General features: G+C 49.3%; 1 protein-coding gene across 3 annotated transcripts in view; it reads left to right on the top strand.

The window, feature by feature from the left end:
* dapk2b (death-associated protein kinase 2b) overlaps nt 1-16,283 on the top strand; it is a 171,514-nt gene that overhangs the window by 142,321 nt on the left and 12,910 nt on the right. For 2 of the 3 annotated variants that reach the window (XM_072492958.1, XM_072492957.1), the window contains 2 exons: nt 6,514-6,559; nt 8,807-10,341. In XM_072492958.1, coding sequence (XP_072349059.1) covers nt 6,514-6,559; nt 8,807-9,454 — 694 coding nt within the window. In that variant the 3' untranslated portion in view covers nt 9,455-10,341. Of the gene's footprint in view, nt 1-6,513; nt 6,560-8,806; nt 10,342-16,283 lie in introns of those variants that run through there. The other variant, XM_072492960.1, reaches the window with a different exon arrangement.

Genomic DNA, 16,283 nt, shown 5'->3' with positions numbered 1-16,283 from the left:
ATGGATTCTATGAGTGTGCTACCTGAAAGGGTGGTAGAAGCAGATTCAATAATAACCTCAACCTCACATTCCCGCCTCCTACCCCCGCAATAACCTTTTACCCCTCCTTTGCTTACCAAGAACCTGTCTACCTCCGCCGTTAACATATTCAAAAATAGCAAGGCCGAAACTTTGTCCAGCGTCCTAAGCTCTTTAAAAGCGGCAACCCTGTATTTGTCGCAAAAATGAAAGATCACTTTTATCTGATACGACCCGGTATCGCTGCTTCCTTATTTATTCTGTCTCCCCGCGCAAATAGGATATTGTGAGGATAAAAACAGCTTGAGCACTAGATCTGTAAGAAATTGCTGGCAAAGTATTATCGGGGCTGAAATGTTCCGTCCTCTCTCGCGGCTGGGAGCGGATAGTGCTTTGGCTGGAAGGCCAAATTCTCCGTTCCCGCTCGCAACAGGTCTCCCCACGGGTAAGACTGGAGAATCCCTCCCGGTGGGTGTTTTTTTTTCAACTTAATCATGCGCTCCTCTGTCGGCCAAAATTCCAGGAAAGCTTGCATCCTCCGATTGTCCCGAACCCTTTCTCGCAGCCAACAAAGGACTTAACAAAGTAGAGTCACTGTTGCGATTTAGGAAACATGTCACCCGGTTTGTGCACAGTAAGCTCCCACGCCGACTGTTGAGGTTGTTTGTTTTGGTGATGTGGTTGAGGTAAAATGATTTCTTCCCCCCCCCCCCCCAATGCTTGAAAACTAGCAGAAATGCCATTCTCGTTTATAAATCAGCTCTTGCCTACCGCGATTATTTACAGGAATTCAAATTCTTCGGCACGAAATTCCTGAGCATACAAAAAGAATACTTCCTGGCTCCGCATCCCCACAGTCCCATGTCAGGGGTGTCCGTAAATGGGTGGCCATGATCTCCTTCCGGGTCATGGCTTGACCCCTGTGTCTCCGGATGGCGCTGCCCATCATTTCCTCAAATGAGCCGCTACGGGCATTGCGCACCGGGCAGGATTTTCCGGCCCTTCCCAGCGATGGGATCTTCCAGTCCCTCCGAAGGCAGCCCGTGCCCAACGTGGCGGGTTCCCCAGTGGCGGGACGGGCGAGCCATGCAAAATGCCGTGGACCTCGGCGGGACTGGAGGATTCCACCAATAGCGAGCTGTCTCCGCCAGTGGAAAATAGTGGGGGAGGGGGGGCAGAAATCCCGCCCACCATCTTGCTCATTTACAAGGTGTAGCCACGTAAAATGGCCGCTCCCCGATTTAGAATGGTCAAACCCCGATCCAAAATGGCGAACGGCAGAGGCTGATGGGAAAATCAGCCAACAGGACTCAAACGGACGGCTGCAGGTAAAACAGTGTATCCGCCTCTGGGGGAAGCCAGACGGATCGAAATCTGCAGCCATCAACATCACAACAACCCAGCCACCTGCATAGTAATCCGCCATCCCCGGGAACAATTGCTACAAATTAGCAACATAAAGCCGACCCAGACCTTTCGGCACCAGGAGAGGCTAACACAAAGCAAGGAATCGCCCCATTATTGGAGCATATCGAACCAAGTGATTGGGACCAAGTCCAATCACTTGGGACCAGGGCCAAGGTCCGCCCCGAGAGGCGGGAAGCCCCTGGGAACTATAAGAATAGGGGCCAAGTTCAGATCGACCCTTCTCTTCCTGCTCGCAACCTTCGCAAGAACCTTCGATAAAGAAAACTGTAAGTTTGACTCCAGCGATCGCTACCCGAAAGGCACTCCTAACCATCGACCTTTATCAGCCTTTGAATCCCGCGGGCTCAGGACCAATTCGAAAGACCATTCGTTTCCCTGACCTGGTGGGCCATTCCTAAAGTTAAGTATTGGCCTGTTAGTTGTAGGTATTAGTCTAGAAGTAGCATTATTGTATAAGTATTAATTGCTGTATATAATAAATGACCGTTGATTTAACTCTTACTAAGCGGTGTGTTGCATTATTAATCACTACTTGGACTTGAACCACGTGGCGGTATCAGAAAGATACCTGGCAACTCGTGAGCAAAGGTGACAGAATTAGAGGTAATAAACTAAGGCTAAAAAGAGCAACAAAGGTGTCTGGATTTGCAACTTAAAATGCTGTAACCTGCCGAGGTATACACCCAATGCTGGAAAGCGGAATTAGGCTGGGTGACCCGTGTCTGGGCTAGTGCAGACAGGATGGGCCAAGTGGACTCTTTCTGTGCCGTAAATGTTCTATGATTCCATATCCATAGGGGCGTCCCAAGATGCACTGCAAGAGCATTTGTTCAACAAAATGTGATGCTGAGTCACATAAGGAGCAATTAGGACTGATGGACAAAAACTTGGGTCAAAGAGTTTGATCTTGAGGACTGCCAGAAAAGGCATGCATGGTTGCCGTCCTCTCTAAGTCCACCCTGCAAGAAGATGGCGGACGGATCTTGCGGGGCCGCGGAAGGAAGGAGGTCCTCCTTCAGAGAGGACGGCCCGACGATCGGTGGGCACCGATCGCGGGCCACCCTACATCTGAGGTACGCCCCGGTGCAGGATCCCCCCTCGACCCCCCGCAGGCCGCCACCCCCCCCCCCCCAGCGTTCACGCACCGCCCACGACTGCAGCGACCAGGTGTGGACGGCGCCGGGGGTAACCCGCCGTTTTGGCCTGGCCGCCCGGGCCTCAGAATAGCGGGGGTGCCGGAGAATCGCCATTTTGTGTGTCTCCGGCGATTCTCCGGCCTGCGGCCCGCGAAACTTGACCTGGCCGTTCCCGCCGCTTGGGAGAGTCGCGGGAGGGCGTCGGACCGGCGTCCCCGGAAATTTTGGCGGCCCAGGCGATTCTCCCAACCAGCGTGGGAGTGGAGAATCGCGCCCCAGATCTCTGAGGTTTATGGGGCTAGAGGGGATAGAGAGTGGTGATGCTAGAAGTGGGGTTTGAATATCAGGATGAGAATTTAAAAGTCAAGACGTTGCTTCACCGGGAGCCGGTGTAGGTCAGCGAGCACAGGGGCTGATAGGTGAACGGGACTTGCTGCGGGTTGGGACATCAAAAGCAAGGCTTGAGGATCTTGTGTTTACAGAGGGTGGAATGTGGGAACTCAGTCAGGAGAATGTTGGGCTGGTCGAGTCTAGAGCTAAAGAAAGCACAGACGAGGGTTTCAGCTGAGACTGGAGCAAAGCTGGGTGATGTTATGGAGATGGAAATAGGTGGCGTTAGTGATGGCACAGTATGAGATCGGAAGCTAATCTCGGCGAATGTGTCACCAAGCTTGCAAACGGGGACTGGGATAATCTCCGTCTCCTCCTAGAGAGAGGAATGGAGTCGGTGATCAGGGAAAGTAGTTTGGAGAGGAGCTAAAAACAATGGCCTCAGTCTTGCCAGTATTTCATTGGAAGATATTTCTGCTTTTTGGTTGTCGGATGAACAGTCTGATAATTCAGCAACAGTGGTGCAGTCACTCCGTGTGAAATCAAGAAATGGCTAAAAACACAGGAGACTGCAAAGGCTATGGGCCTCAACAATATTCCGGCAATATTACTAAAGACTTGTGCTCCAGAACGTTCCGTACCCCTAGCCAAGCTGTTGCAGAACAGCTGCACCTCTGGCATCGACCCGGCAATATGGAAGATTGCCCAAGGTATGTCCTGTCCACACAAAGCAGGACAAATCCAACCCGGCCAATTACCACCCAATCAGTCTACTCTCAGTCATCAGTAAAGTGTTGGAAGGGGTCAACAACAGTGCTATTTTAAGATTTTAGTGGAGCAAAAGTATTGAGGGATATGGGCCAATGGCAGGTATATTGAAGTAGGTCACACATCAGCCACAATCTCGTTGAATGGCGGGACAGGTTCAAGGGGCTGAATGGCCTACTCCTGTCCCTATGCTAGTAAATGGCACTTGCTTAGCAGTAACCTGCTCACTGCCGCTCAGTTTGGGTTCTGCCGGGACCACACAGCTCCTGACCTCATTACAGCCTTGGTACAAACATGGACAAAAACCCCCCAACAGTCACCCGAGGCTGGAATTGAACCCGGGTCCCTGGTGCTGTGAGGCAGCAGTGCTAACCACTGTGCCGCTCTGCTGCCCTATCACCATAACATCTACCAGGTGCACTGCAGGAACTCACCAAGCCTCCTCACAGAGCACCTTCCAAACCCGTCAATACTACCATCTAGAAGGACATGATGTGGAGATGCCGGTGTTGGACTGCGGTGAGCACAGTAAGAAGTCTTACAACACCAGGTTAAAGTCCAACAGGTTTGTTTCGAATCACTAGCTTTCGGAGCGCTGCTCCTTCCTCAGGTGAATGAAGAGATGGGTTCCAGAAACATATATATAGACCGAGTCAAAGATGCAATACAATGCTTTGAATACAAACGTCTGGACCTGCAAAGACTTAATTACCTGCAAAGACTGGCATTCAAAGTATCGTAGTGCATCTTTGACTCTGTCTGTATATATGTCTGGAGCCCATCTCTTCATTCACCTGAGGAAGGAGCTGTGCTCCGAAAGCTAATGATTCAAAACAAACCTGTTGGACTTTAACCATGGTGTTGTAAGACTTCTTGCTGTGATCTAGAAGGACAGCAGACATGTGGGCCGGAATGTTCCGGCTGTTGACACCGGAGGGATCTTCTGGTCCCACCGACGGCGCACCTGCTATGGGTTTTCCAACAGTGAGGGGTATATTTAACGAGAAACTCCGTTGACAACGGCGGGACCTAAAGATCCCTCTGCTGACCAATGGTGGCCCTCCTCCGCCGCTGAGGAACAAGCGACGGGTTGCACGGAAAATCCCAAAGGAACGTCATCGTCATCCACTATCCTGACTAGGAAACACATCACCGTTCCTTCACTGTTGCAGGATGAAAATCCTGGAACTTCCTCCCTAACAGCACTGTGGGTGTACCTACACCACAGGGATTGCCGCAGTTCAGGAAGGCAACTCACCACCACCTTCTCAAGGGCTATTAGGGATGGGCAATAAATGCTGGACTAGCCAGCAACACGCGCATCCACAGCGTGAATTTAAAAAAGGGTGAGGGAGGCAGTGGTGAGATAGGTCCGGGGATCTTCAGCTCACACGTGATAAGTAACACTGTCGCTTCGGAAGATGTTGCTGAGGGGCAGCATCTAGATGAGAACCAGGAGGCGGCAAAGGATAGATCCTTTGGTGATAACAGAGGTGACGTTGCAGGATCAGGGGGAGAAACCATTGCCAGTGATACTGTTGCTATGATTGGATGGGTAAGAATGGAACCAGGTGAGGGCAGTCCCACCCAGCTGGATGACGATGGAGAGACTGCGAGGAGGGGAATGGTGTAGCCAACCACGTCACAGGCTGTGTTGAGGTCCAGACAGACGAGGAGGGAAGTGACCTTTGTCACAGTCACTAAGGATGTCATTTGCGACTTTGATGAGAGCCATTTCGGTCCTGTGGCAGAGGTGGAAATCTGATTGGAGGAACTCCGACATGGAGTTAGGGAAAGATGGAAAATGACAACCTGTTTAAGGATTTTGACTTGTTGCCTCACAGCGCTGGGGTCTTGGGTTCGATTCCGGCCTCGGGTGACTGTCTGTGTGGAGTTTGCACTTTCTCGCTGTGACGTGCAGGTTAGATGGATTGGCCACGCTAAATTGCCCTTTAGGCTGGGGTTGCAGGGAGGGGGATAGGGCCGAGGTAGGGTGGTCTTTCGAAGGGCCAGTGCAGACTTGATGTGCCAAATGGCCTCCTTCTGCCCTGTAGGGATCCTATGATTCTTCGTTCGAGCTAGGACAGTAGTTTGCGAGGAAGGTGGGATCGAGAGGAATTTATTTTGAGGAGAGGGCTGATGATGGTAGATTTGAAGGAGAGACGGGAAACACCTGAAGAGGACACTGAACATGAGGACCAGAACAGCAAAAGATTAGCTTCGTGACCGCTCGTGACTTTTTATTCTTTTCCTTTCAACAAGCCAGATTACGAAATGCAAACATCTGCCAGTGTCACTAATTCAAAGTAGATTCACTTAACAATTTAAATTTGAGAACGTTTTGATATTTTATTGCTCTTCAAAGAGCATGCAATTGTGTGGATAATGTAGGATAATTTGAGGATTTAAATATTATTAATGGAGAAGTTGTCCTGTTCAATGATTATGAACATGGTACCAAAAGGTCACCCAGAGATCAAGCCCAGTTGAAGATATTCTCGAAGGTATGGGGAAGTGGGAAATAGTCTATAAGTGATCCAAAATGCAGAAGTTGTTTTTATATTTAAAAATAAAACCAGTTAGGAAGTTTTATTCCAAAATGTAACCGTTACAGCCAAATGGCAGTCAAGCCGGAGGATCGAAAAATATCCCTTCTCTCCCACCGCCTCCCATGGGATATTGGAAATATCCTGTCTGTGTCCATTTCTGTACTGTAAAGCCACTTGATATCGAGGCAATGTTTTATTTTATTTCACTGACTTTTTATGGAGCCTGATTTAAGAAACGGCTAGAATTTTGGGTTTGTCCACTAACGTTGTTTCATTTTATTCAGGAAAAGGCTAAAGATAAAAGATGCTCTTTCACACCCATGGATAATGGTAAGTCTTAACATTCGAGTAGAAGTGAATTGCGTTTGTTGTTGGAAGGTGTGTGACGTTGTTGTTTGATTCGCCTGCACATTAACTTGCATGTATTGAAGCGATTGTAGTGACATTCATCTTTCTGCACTGGGGGGTTCTGTGATTCTTCGTTCGAGGTAGGGCTGTAATTTGTGAGGAGGGTGGGGTCGAGAGGAATTATTTTTTGAGGAGAGGACTGATGATGGCAAATTTGAAGGCGAGACGGGCAACACCTGACGAGCACAGTTAACATGAGGTCAAGGGCTGTAAAAGGTTAGCTTGTATTGAAGTGATTGTAGTGACTTTCACTTTTGGTAGCATAAAATATTGGTTTACCCTGATGATTTTTGCACTCAAACTTTTTTAGAATTGGGTGGCACGGTGGTTAGCACTGCTGCCTCACAGCGCCAGGGGCCCAGGTTCAATTCCGGTCTTGGTTGACTGTCTGTGTGGAGTTTGCACGGTCTCCCCGTACCTGTGTGGGTTTCCTCCGGGTGCTCTGGTTTCCTCCAAAGATCTGCAGGTTAGGTGGATTGACCAGACTAAATTGCTCCTAGGTTGGGTTACGGGGATGGGGCAGGGAAGTGGGCCTAGCTAGGGTGCTCTTTCAGAGGGTTGGTGCAGACTTGATGGGCCGAATGGCCTCCTTCTACACTGTACGAATTCTATAGTTTTCATAGAACATAGAACTGTACAGCCCACGATGTTGTGCCCAACTAGTCTGAAACTAAGATCAAATCAACCCACTCCCAATCATTCTAGTGCACTCCATGTGTCTTTCCAATAACCGCTTGAAAGTTCCTAAAGTTTCCGACTCCACTACCATAGCTGGGAGTGCGTTCCACGCCCCAACCACTCTCTGAGTAAAGAACCTACCTCTGACATCCCTCCTATATCTCCCACCCTGAATCTTATAGTTATGCCCCCTTGTAACAGCTACATCCACCCAAGGAAAAAGTCACTGACCGTCCACTCTATCTATCCCCCTCATCATCTTATACACCTCAATTAAGTCACCTCTCATCCTCATTCGCTCCAATGAGAAGCCCTAGCTCCCTCAACCTTTCCTCATAAGACCTACCCTCCAATCCAGGCAGCATCCTGGTAAATCTCCTTTGCACCCTTTCCAATGCTTCCACATCCTTCCTATAGTGAGGTGACCAGAACTGCACACAATACTCCAAATGTGGTCTAACCAAGGTCTTGTACAGTTGCAGCATAACCTCACGGCTCTTAAACTCAATCCCCCGTTAATAAATGCTAACACACTATTGGCTTTCTTCACGGCTCCATCCACTTGGGTGGCAACTTTCAGAGATCGATGGACATGAACTCCGAGATCTCTCTGCTCCTCCACATTCTTCAGAACCCTGCCGTTAATCCTGTAATCCGCATTCAAATTTGTCCTACAAAAATGAATCACCTCGCACTTATCAGGGTTAAACTCCATCTGCCACTTTTCGGCCCAGCTCTGCATCCTATCAATGTCTCTTTGCAGCCTACAACAGCCCTTCACCTCATCCACTACTCCACCAATCTTGGTGTCATCAGCAAATTTACTAACCCAACCTTCAACTCCATCATCCAAGTCATTGATAAAAATCACAACTAGCAGAGGACCCAGCACTGATCCCTGTGGTACACCGCTGGTGACTGGGCTCCAGGATGAAAATTTACCATCTACCACCACCCTCTGTCTTCTATGTGATAGCCAGTTACTGATCCAATCGGCCAAATTTGCCTTGCACTGTGATTAACTGGTCTTTTATCTAATGTGTTTCGTGCATAGCTTTAGGACAGGGAATTGTTTCAAAGCTTTTAGCGTTGGAATCCAAGCTGATCGCTGCAGCAAACCAGTTGCATTGTTACACACCGAGCATTAGGCTGAAATGTTTATTTCCAGGGCTGGCCTGTGTCGTGAGTTTAAGCTGTTGTCCGTGATCTGCAAGTCAACAGGAATTCCACGTTCCACCTGCATTGAATATTAAACTAACACCATCATTTTTGCATGGACCGTAGGTAGTGAGTGCTGTTTGGAATGTTGTCCCGTGTGTCTCACTGCATCCCCTTTTGCAAATTGAGTGGAGTGCCGCTAACTGCAGCGGTTGGGGGGTGCTGGAAATGGGTGTGTGCCCCAATTCCGATGCCCGAGTTTGTGCTGCATCGTGTGCGTCCTGCCTACCCGCTCCTCGATAATCTGAAACTCTTCTGTCTGCCCCACCGAAGTCGCACCAAAAGGAGGAAGAGGAGCAGAAAGCCAAGGAGAGCAAGAAGCCGCAACGCAGGCAGCTGAAGACCAAGCGGCTGAAAGAGTACACCATCAAATCGCACTCCAGCATGCCGCCCAATAACACTTACGTCAACTTCGAAAGGTTTGCCAAGGTGGTGGAGGATCTCTCCGCGATGGAGACCACGTTCAGCGGCCTCACTTCAACCCACGATTCCCTTCAGGGAGATATCGACGCCTTGATTTCCATCTACAACGAAAAGGAATCGTGGTACAAGGAGGAAAACGAAAGCATCCGGCACGACCTCTCCCAGATCCGCTACGAGTATCGGAAGGCTGAATCCAGGAAGAAGCAACTCCAGGAGGAAATGAAAGGCGTGAACAGCATATTGAACGCAGTCGATGCAAAATATGCTCAGCTAAAATCGCAGTTTGATTCGCTGAGTCAAGAGATCTCCGCCGAACTCAAATGGGCCCAGGACGTCATTGGTTCATTTCAGACTGAGCGCGGCAGTGACGGGTGTAGGAGTGGAGACTTTGCATCTGTCTTCGACAAAGATCTGAACGAAACCTTGAAGGATCTGTTAAATGGCACATGCATTGGAGAACTTATCACCAGCCTAAGTGTATCGGAGTCAAGTCGTTAAAGTTTGCTAGAGGAGATTGGGTGACGCCTGACTAATGTATGATGTATTCACCATCTTTGCTCGGCCTCGCTCTCTTGATGGGGCAAATATATTTGCATTACACTTCAATTCTGAACAGGGCGAAAATCAAGTCATTTGCAGCCAAAAGTTGGTCATTATTTATCTGTAAAACTCGCTGACCAGTAACAAAAATCAGAACATGTTCAACCTTTTGTGACTTGCTCTCCGCATCCGTTTTTATAAAGTCGAACGAAGCCCACATAAACAAAAGGGGATTGCTGACAGAAATGACGCAAGGGTATATTCAGCAGATTCACACTCCCAGCCAGGAGATTGTACTCCGATTGCGAATTGGTGTTATGCTGTTGGGAGTCTTCCTCTAATGTATTCTTCCTTTAGTCCTGGCTCCCACTGGGAATGCTGAATTCATCAAGTTGTTAAAAGTGGTGTACAAATTCAATGATGTACGATCTTGTAATTCTGCACGTTTATATCTGTGTTTCTGTGCTGTCCCTATTGAAGAATTGGATCTGAATGGTACAGTGACAAAGAATGGGGGTTGCCTATTCGACAATGAGATGTCTGTCCCGGGGTGACTAGTAATAGATGATGAAGGATATGTGTGCTGAAGAAAAGACATCTTTTTTGTACTTGGCATTGCGAAACCAGGTCGCCACATCATGGCTGAGCTGCTGCCGGGTTCCTCACAGGTCGAGGATCGAAGTTCAACTCGGGGTTAACCTTGTCTGAATGCGAAGGGCAGAGGAATTCCCATCGATAGCTCAGCAAAAGTGCAGAGATTCTGCTGGAACCGAAAGTGCATCACAAGACCGAGACAGGCAATTTGATGCCTTTTTAAAACATGGAATATTTATTAATAAATACTGGCGGGGGGAGGTGGCGAGCAGAAGGGGGGGGGGGCCTGCTTTCAATCGAGGTCAAGTTGACTTCCAATTGAATGAAATATCTCCGTTTCCCCCAAGCATAAATGGGCCTTTGTAGGTACCTGATGTCACCTTGGCATTGAGACACAGATGGTGCCAGAAACAGATGGAGTTAAATTACAGACTGTTTCATTTTTGACACAATCTTGGGAACAGAGTTGGGAAATTACTGTGCATTATGCTACGCCATGAACATGGGAGCAGGCACAGGCCATTCAGCCCCTCTGGTCTGCTCCGCCATTTAACTGGAACAAGGGGCGGGGTTTTCTGGCCGGTCCCGATTTTTTTTCTTTAATTAGTGAATTCAAAGTTTCACTATTGGCAGTGGTGGGATTTGAACCTGAGGGCCCTCCAGAGCATTACCCGGGACTCCGGATTGCTAGTCCAGCGACAATACCACTGCCCCACCGCCTCAACGTTCTGCTAATTTCATGCGGGTGAAATCTCCCCGTGTTTTTGTCCGTTTAAATTAGCTAGTGCATTTCGGAATTTGCAAGCTCATACTAAGTTGACTTCCCATCTCCTGTGCCTTTCCTTGGGAGGAATTTTCCTGTGGTAGGGGGAGCCGGGATTGGGTCCCCTAAAGGTCACCTCGGATCAAGGTGCCATCGCCCCTTCTCCCAGGCTTCAACCAGGTGGCTTTGGAGGCGTTCCGAGAACCCCCAGCTGTTGGCTGAGGCACTTAAACCTTCAAATAGATTATTAAATTTGATTTGGGCTTTAACGGCCAGCCAACCCATTGCCTGAGCTGTCAACAAGAGGAAGCAGAGAGGCCCAAGTGTTGGAAGTACCTTGGGCGGGATTCTCCGTCCGTTCACGGCAGCGGGATTCTCCAGCCCTGCCGGAGTGAACGGGAGATCTGGCTGAGCGGCAGATTCTCCATCCCCGCGAGCAGCAGTGGCAGGGCGGACTCGCAACGGAGAATCACGGTCCTTGTTTGTAGAGGAGCGAAGGAGGCCGTTTATCTAACGCCCCTCGCACAAGGCCAGAGAAGATGGTCTCGAGCTTGGCTGGAAGGAGCAGCAAATTACTGCCGGGGATGAAAGCGTACCCATGGAAACGGAGTCCAGACAAAGTATGAGGGAAAAGGGTGGTCAAGGCAGAGCACACCTGCCGGTCCACCTTTGTTAGACTGGCAGGAGCATTCCCGGCCCTCGTCACCCAAAACTTTCAAAAGGAACCTACTTACCTGTGCCACCTCTGACCTGACGCGGCTTTCACTGGAGGCCTTTGTATAAATTCTTTCACTGATGTGGGAGTCCCTGGAAAGGCCTGAATTCCTTGTCCAGACCGAATTGCCCTTGATCTGAGTGGTTTGCTCAGCCACCTCAGAGGGGAGTTAAAAGTCTGGAGTCAGGGCAGCACGGCGGCGCAGTGGTAGCACTGCAGTCTCACGGCGCCGAGGTCCCAGGTTCGATCCCGGCTCTGGGTCACTATCCGTGTGGAGTTTGCACATTCATAGTTATCATAGAATTTACAGTGCAGAAGGAGGCCATTTGGCCCATCGAGTCTGCACCGGCTCTTGGAGAGAGCACCCTACCCAAGGTCCATGCTTCCACCCTATCCCCATAACCCAGTAACCTCACCCAACACTTAAGGGCAATTTTAGACACATAAGGGCAATTTAGCATGGCCAATCCACCTAACCTGCACATCTTTGGACTGTGGGAGGAAACCGGAGCACCCGGAGGAAACCCACGCACACACGGGGAGATTATGCAGACTCCGCACAGACAGTGACCCAAGCCGGGAATCGAACCCGGGATCCTGGAGCTGTGAAGCAATTGTGCTAACCACTGTACTATTGTGCTGCCCTGTTCTCCCCATGTTCTCCCCGTGTTTTCGTGGGTTTCGCCCCCACAACCCAAAGATGTGCAAGGTGGGTGGATTGAACATGCTAAATTGCCCCTTAATTGGAAAAAATGAAATTTAAAAATTTAAATAAATAAAAGAGAGTCTGGAGTCACATGCAGGCGAGACTAGGTAAGGAAGGCAGATTTACTTCCCCAAGGGGCATTAGTTGAGCCAGATGGGTTTTTACAAAAATCGATGATAGTTTCATGGTCCCCGTTACTGAGACGCGCTTTAATTCCAGATTTATTAATTGAACTTAAATTAAACCAGTTGCCGTGATTGGAATTGAATCCGTGTCCCTGAGGTTTGAGCCTTTGGATTACAAGGCTAGTGACGACACCAATGTCCCAAGGGACTGTATGCCTCAAACATCTCATTACAAATTATGTTGAGGTCCAAATGACATCATTGGACCCCAACATTTCAATCCTGATGAGGTTTCTACCTGTGACAAATGGATCTCCTATGTTTCCAAATATCGAAGGCAAGGGGCAGTTGCGGGACTGGGGCAAGGGTGCGTTGGGAGTTAGGTGGCAGTAGAAACTCAATGATTTCTGCCTGGCTACCATTCAACACCCCCCACCCATACCATTCCGGCCAGGCGCTCTGGGTATAACTAGGCCTTGGGCCTAAAATCGCAATATCCATAGAATTGCTACAGTGCAGAAGGAAGCCATTCAACCCATCACGTCGGCACCGACCCTCTGAAAGAGCACCCTACCTGGGACCACTGCCCATAACCCCATCTAGCATAAGGGGCAGTTTAGCATGACCATCTAACCTGCAGATCTTTGGACCGTGGGAGGAAACCGGAACAGCCGGAGGAAACCCACGCCAGACACGGGGAGAAAGTGCAAACTCCACACAGACAGTCACCCAAGGCTGGATTTTCACGTTGAATTTACAGCATTGAAAGAGGCCATTCAGCCCATTGCTCCGCATTGCCCTCCTCCTATCTTACTTCATTTCTCTATTTCCCAATGATAATAGCCCCAGCCCTGATCAGTCTTTTCTGATGGTTTCCTGGGCCTGTGGAATAGCCAGAAGGCTGGAGTTTAGATCCAGGCCCTGGTTAAATTATTGGCCGTTTTATTGATAGATTTCAAACTGTGTGCCAATCGGACTCCGAATGGTTTCAATCTCTGGCAGCCATGGAAGGATGTCAGCATAAATATAAATACATTGTACTCTGGCAAATAAACATTGTTTAAATCATCAACATGTCCCTGGGTAACAGTCAGCTTGTTCATGAACAACAAACATGACACTATGACCTTGAACTTGATTGATTAACTGTGCCTTGCAATAAAGCTTCTGATTTTGAAGTATCCTTTCCTCACTATCTTCAGTTCCACTGAAATTGACCCCGAGGTCCAACAGGAAAATTGTGTTGCCCACAAAAATAAAATCCCCTTGTGGGAGGTGGTTTTATTCAAAGTCTAGCTGCGTCACGAAAAGTGGTTCAGAAAACAGAACTTACTTTAACCCCTAGTGTGCTGACTATATATTTTTTTCTAAGTATTTATCGTTTGGTGTCTTGCTGTGTTTTTCTTTCCTGTTGCTGTGTTTTATCTCGCTTGTAAATAAATCTGATTGCTACTTTTAACCTGAATGCGATGGCGTGCTTGTAGTATCACCTTTTGGAGTATAAAGACGATCTAACATTGAGATACAGCAGTTCAGGTTCTACACAAGGACACGGGCTGTAGCACCTGGAAGTTTTGCCCTGCTTATGGAAGCTGCGATCTTGTGTTGGGAGAAAGTAAAGTGTGGAATGTCACCACCGTCCCAGTGCACCATAAGGCTGATTGGTGGTGATTTAACCGGAGGATCACCATACTTCAGGCGGGGGACAAGGTTGAGTAAGCGGGGCCTTCATGGATAACCTCAGCCGGTACGGGGAATTGAACCCGCGCTGCTGGCCTCGCTCCGCATCACGTACCAGCTGCCCAGTCAACTGAGCTAAACCGGCCCGGAAGTATTGACTGCGATGCTCCAATGGAGAAAATTCGACATTTTGGGTACAGGTATGGTCTGAAACTTTCACCTGTTAGATGCATGGACTCTGCAGGCCCGGAAGTGGGAAAGAAACACGTCCCCGGTCGTGATCAGCCCCGGAGCACAATTTCACGCTGGCTGTCCAATTACCGGGCAGCCAGCATCAGCTGCATGCTGGGAAAGCCTGCGCGCTGCCCGGGAGGGTGGAAAGAGGGCAGGCTCTGAGAAAATGGAGGGTGCGGGCTGAGGCTTCTAACGCGCTCCCTCAGAGGGGGACAGCCACTGCGGAGCTGTCCCCGGGTGCTGCTGACCCGTGACAAATAAATCGCCACGGAAAAACTGCGAGTGTCCAGGCAGCACATTCAAACGAAGTCCTCAGTCCCCCTTTTTTAATTTAATTTCAGTTGGGGCTGTTCATCCCACCCTGGACCGAGGTTGAAGTTTAAACGCCAAAACCTCCTGGACAATCTGGCGCGCCAACTGTAAAAGCGGACGTGCCGCATAAAACCGCGTTCAACTGACTCCGCAACGGGCTAAATTACCTGCTTGATTGTCGGCGGGCGTGTTTCCGACCACCACGCGCGCCCACCGACCAAAATATTGTGTGAGTGCGCGATGACGGCAGGACACATGCCTGGCGCCTTTTTATGCAATTTCACCCCCGCCCGAGCAACGTAAAATTCTGACCTATTTATTTATATTTGGTAGAACAAAGCACATTTATTCACACCCAGTTCCTGTGTGTGGATAACACAGGAAGGGGGAAGGTTGTGTCGCGTATCTGGTCACCACTCTTGTCCCGTTCAAAGGGGGCTCATTCTCGGGGCCTCGTGAGGAATGCCCCACCTAGGCCGCTCTTACTTTCATTTCCTGCACTGGCGGGGCCCGCTGACGGTGACAGTGCCAGGGTGGCTGCAGGAGTGTCAGGATACGACACTGCTCAGAGCCTGACCACCCAGGGACCTCCAATGTCTTCTCGCCCAGGCCATTACGCCTGGTCCATTTTCTTCTAGGCCAGTGCTAAACAACGCCAAGGCAAGGTCTCCCAGGCCACTGCTGTTCGGTCCTGTCATGATATTCAGGTGAACATCATAGCACATATATACATACATAATGATGGACAGATCAACGGACCAATCAACACACAACACGACAGCCAATCACCGACAAGAGCATACACAGTACAAAACAGGGAACACGACACTTCCTGGGCACTCGAGCAGGAGACGGCTCAGGGCACAGACCTCATTGCCAGCCACTCAGACATTCACCATGTGCTGAGTACCAGAGTTTACCATGTTAATAGTTGATTGAAATAAAACTGCGTTGTACCATTCGCAGCCGTGTTGGTTCGTCTGTGATTCAGAGTACCCAACACTTCAGGTCCCAGGCCTCGGGAGAATCCGGAACAGACATACTTGAGTCAGCCTAACTGCTCGCTTAAGTATCCAAATCTGGACCCCGCCCGGTGAGGGCGAGATCCAGATCGCGACGTCTCGTCAAATCTCATGGGAGACGAGGCCGTTTGATCGGACCTCTAATTCTGGCTCGAGGATTGCCTGATCAGGCCTCGGGGTGGGGAAAGGGGAAATATTCTGCTTCCTACAAATCGAACACAAAATCCCATCAAAAATACGACTGAAATGGATGACGATTCCTAAATCCAGCCATCGGAGAAGTACGATGTTACGGAGTGATGACTGACTTTAGTTCATAAGGTGTCAGTAGTAGTCTCAGATTAGTAAAACAGTCATGATACTGGATCGATTAAAATATTGTTTCCCCTGGAGTACATTTTTTGTTCGGGCCCACAATAATGTTGAAGATTGCTTGTTGACCGCCAGCTTGATCTTCCAGACCCATCAGTGTCATTCGCATGGCTCACCTGTCCCATCACCAGGGAACCCGCGGCAGGGGCATCGACTCTGGCGGAATGGGAAGATCCTGCCAGCGGGCTGGGCCAGAAAGTCATTCAGTGTAATAAGTAATAGTGGACATCGCTTGATGCTAGTCAGTGATCTGGAGGAGATATT

The sequence above is a fragment of the Scyliorhinus torazame genome, chromosome 30 (assembly GCF_047496885.1).
Source record: "Scyliorhinus torazame isolate Kashiwa2021f chromosome 30, sScyTor2.1, whole genome shotgun sequence".
NCBI classification, from domain to species: Eukaryota; Metazoa; Chordata; class Chondrichthyes; order Carcharhiniformes; family Scyliorhinidae; genus Scyliorhinus; species Scyliorhinus torazame.
The sequence above is the reverse complement of the archived record's forward strand: the minus strand, read 5'-3'. Positions and strand labels throughout refer to the sequence as shown.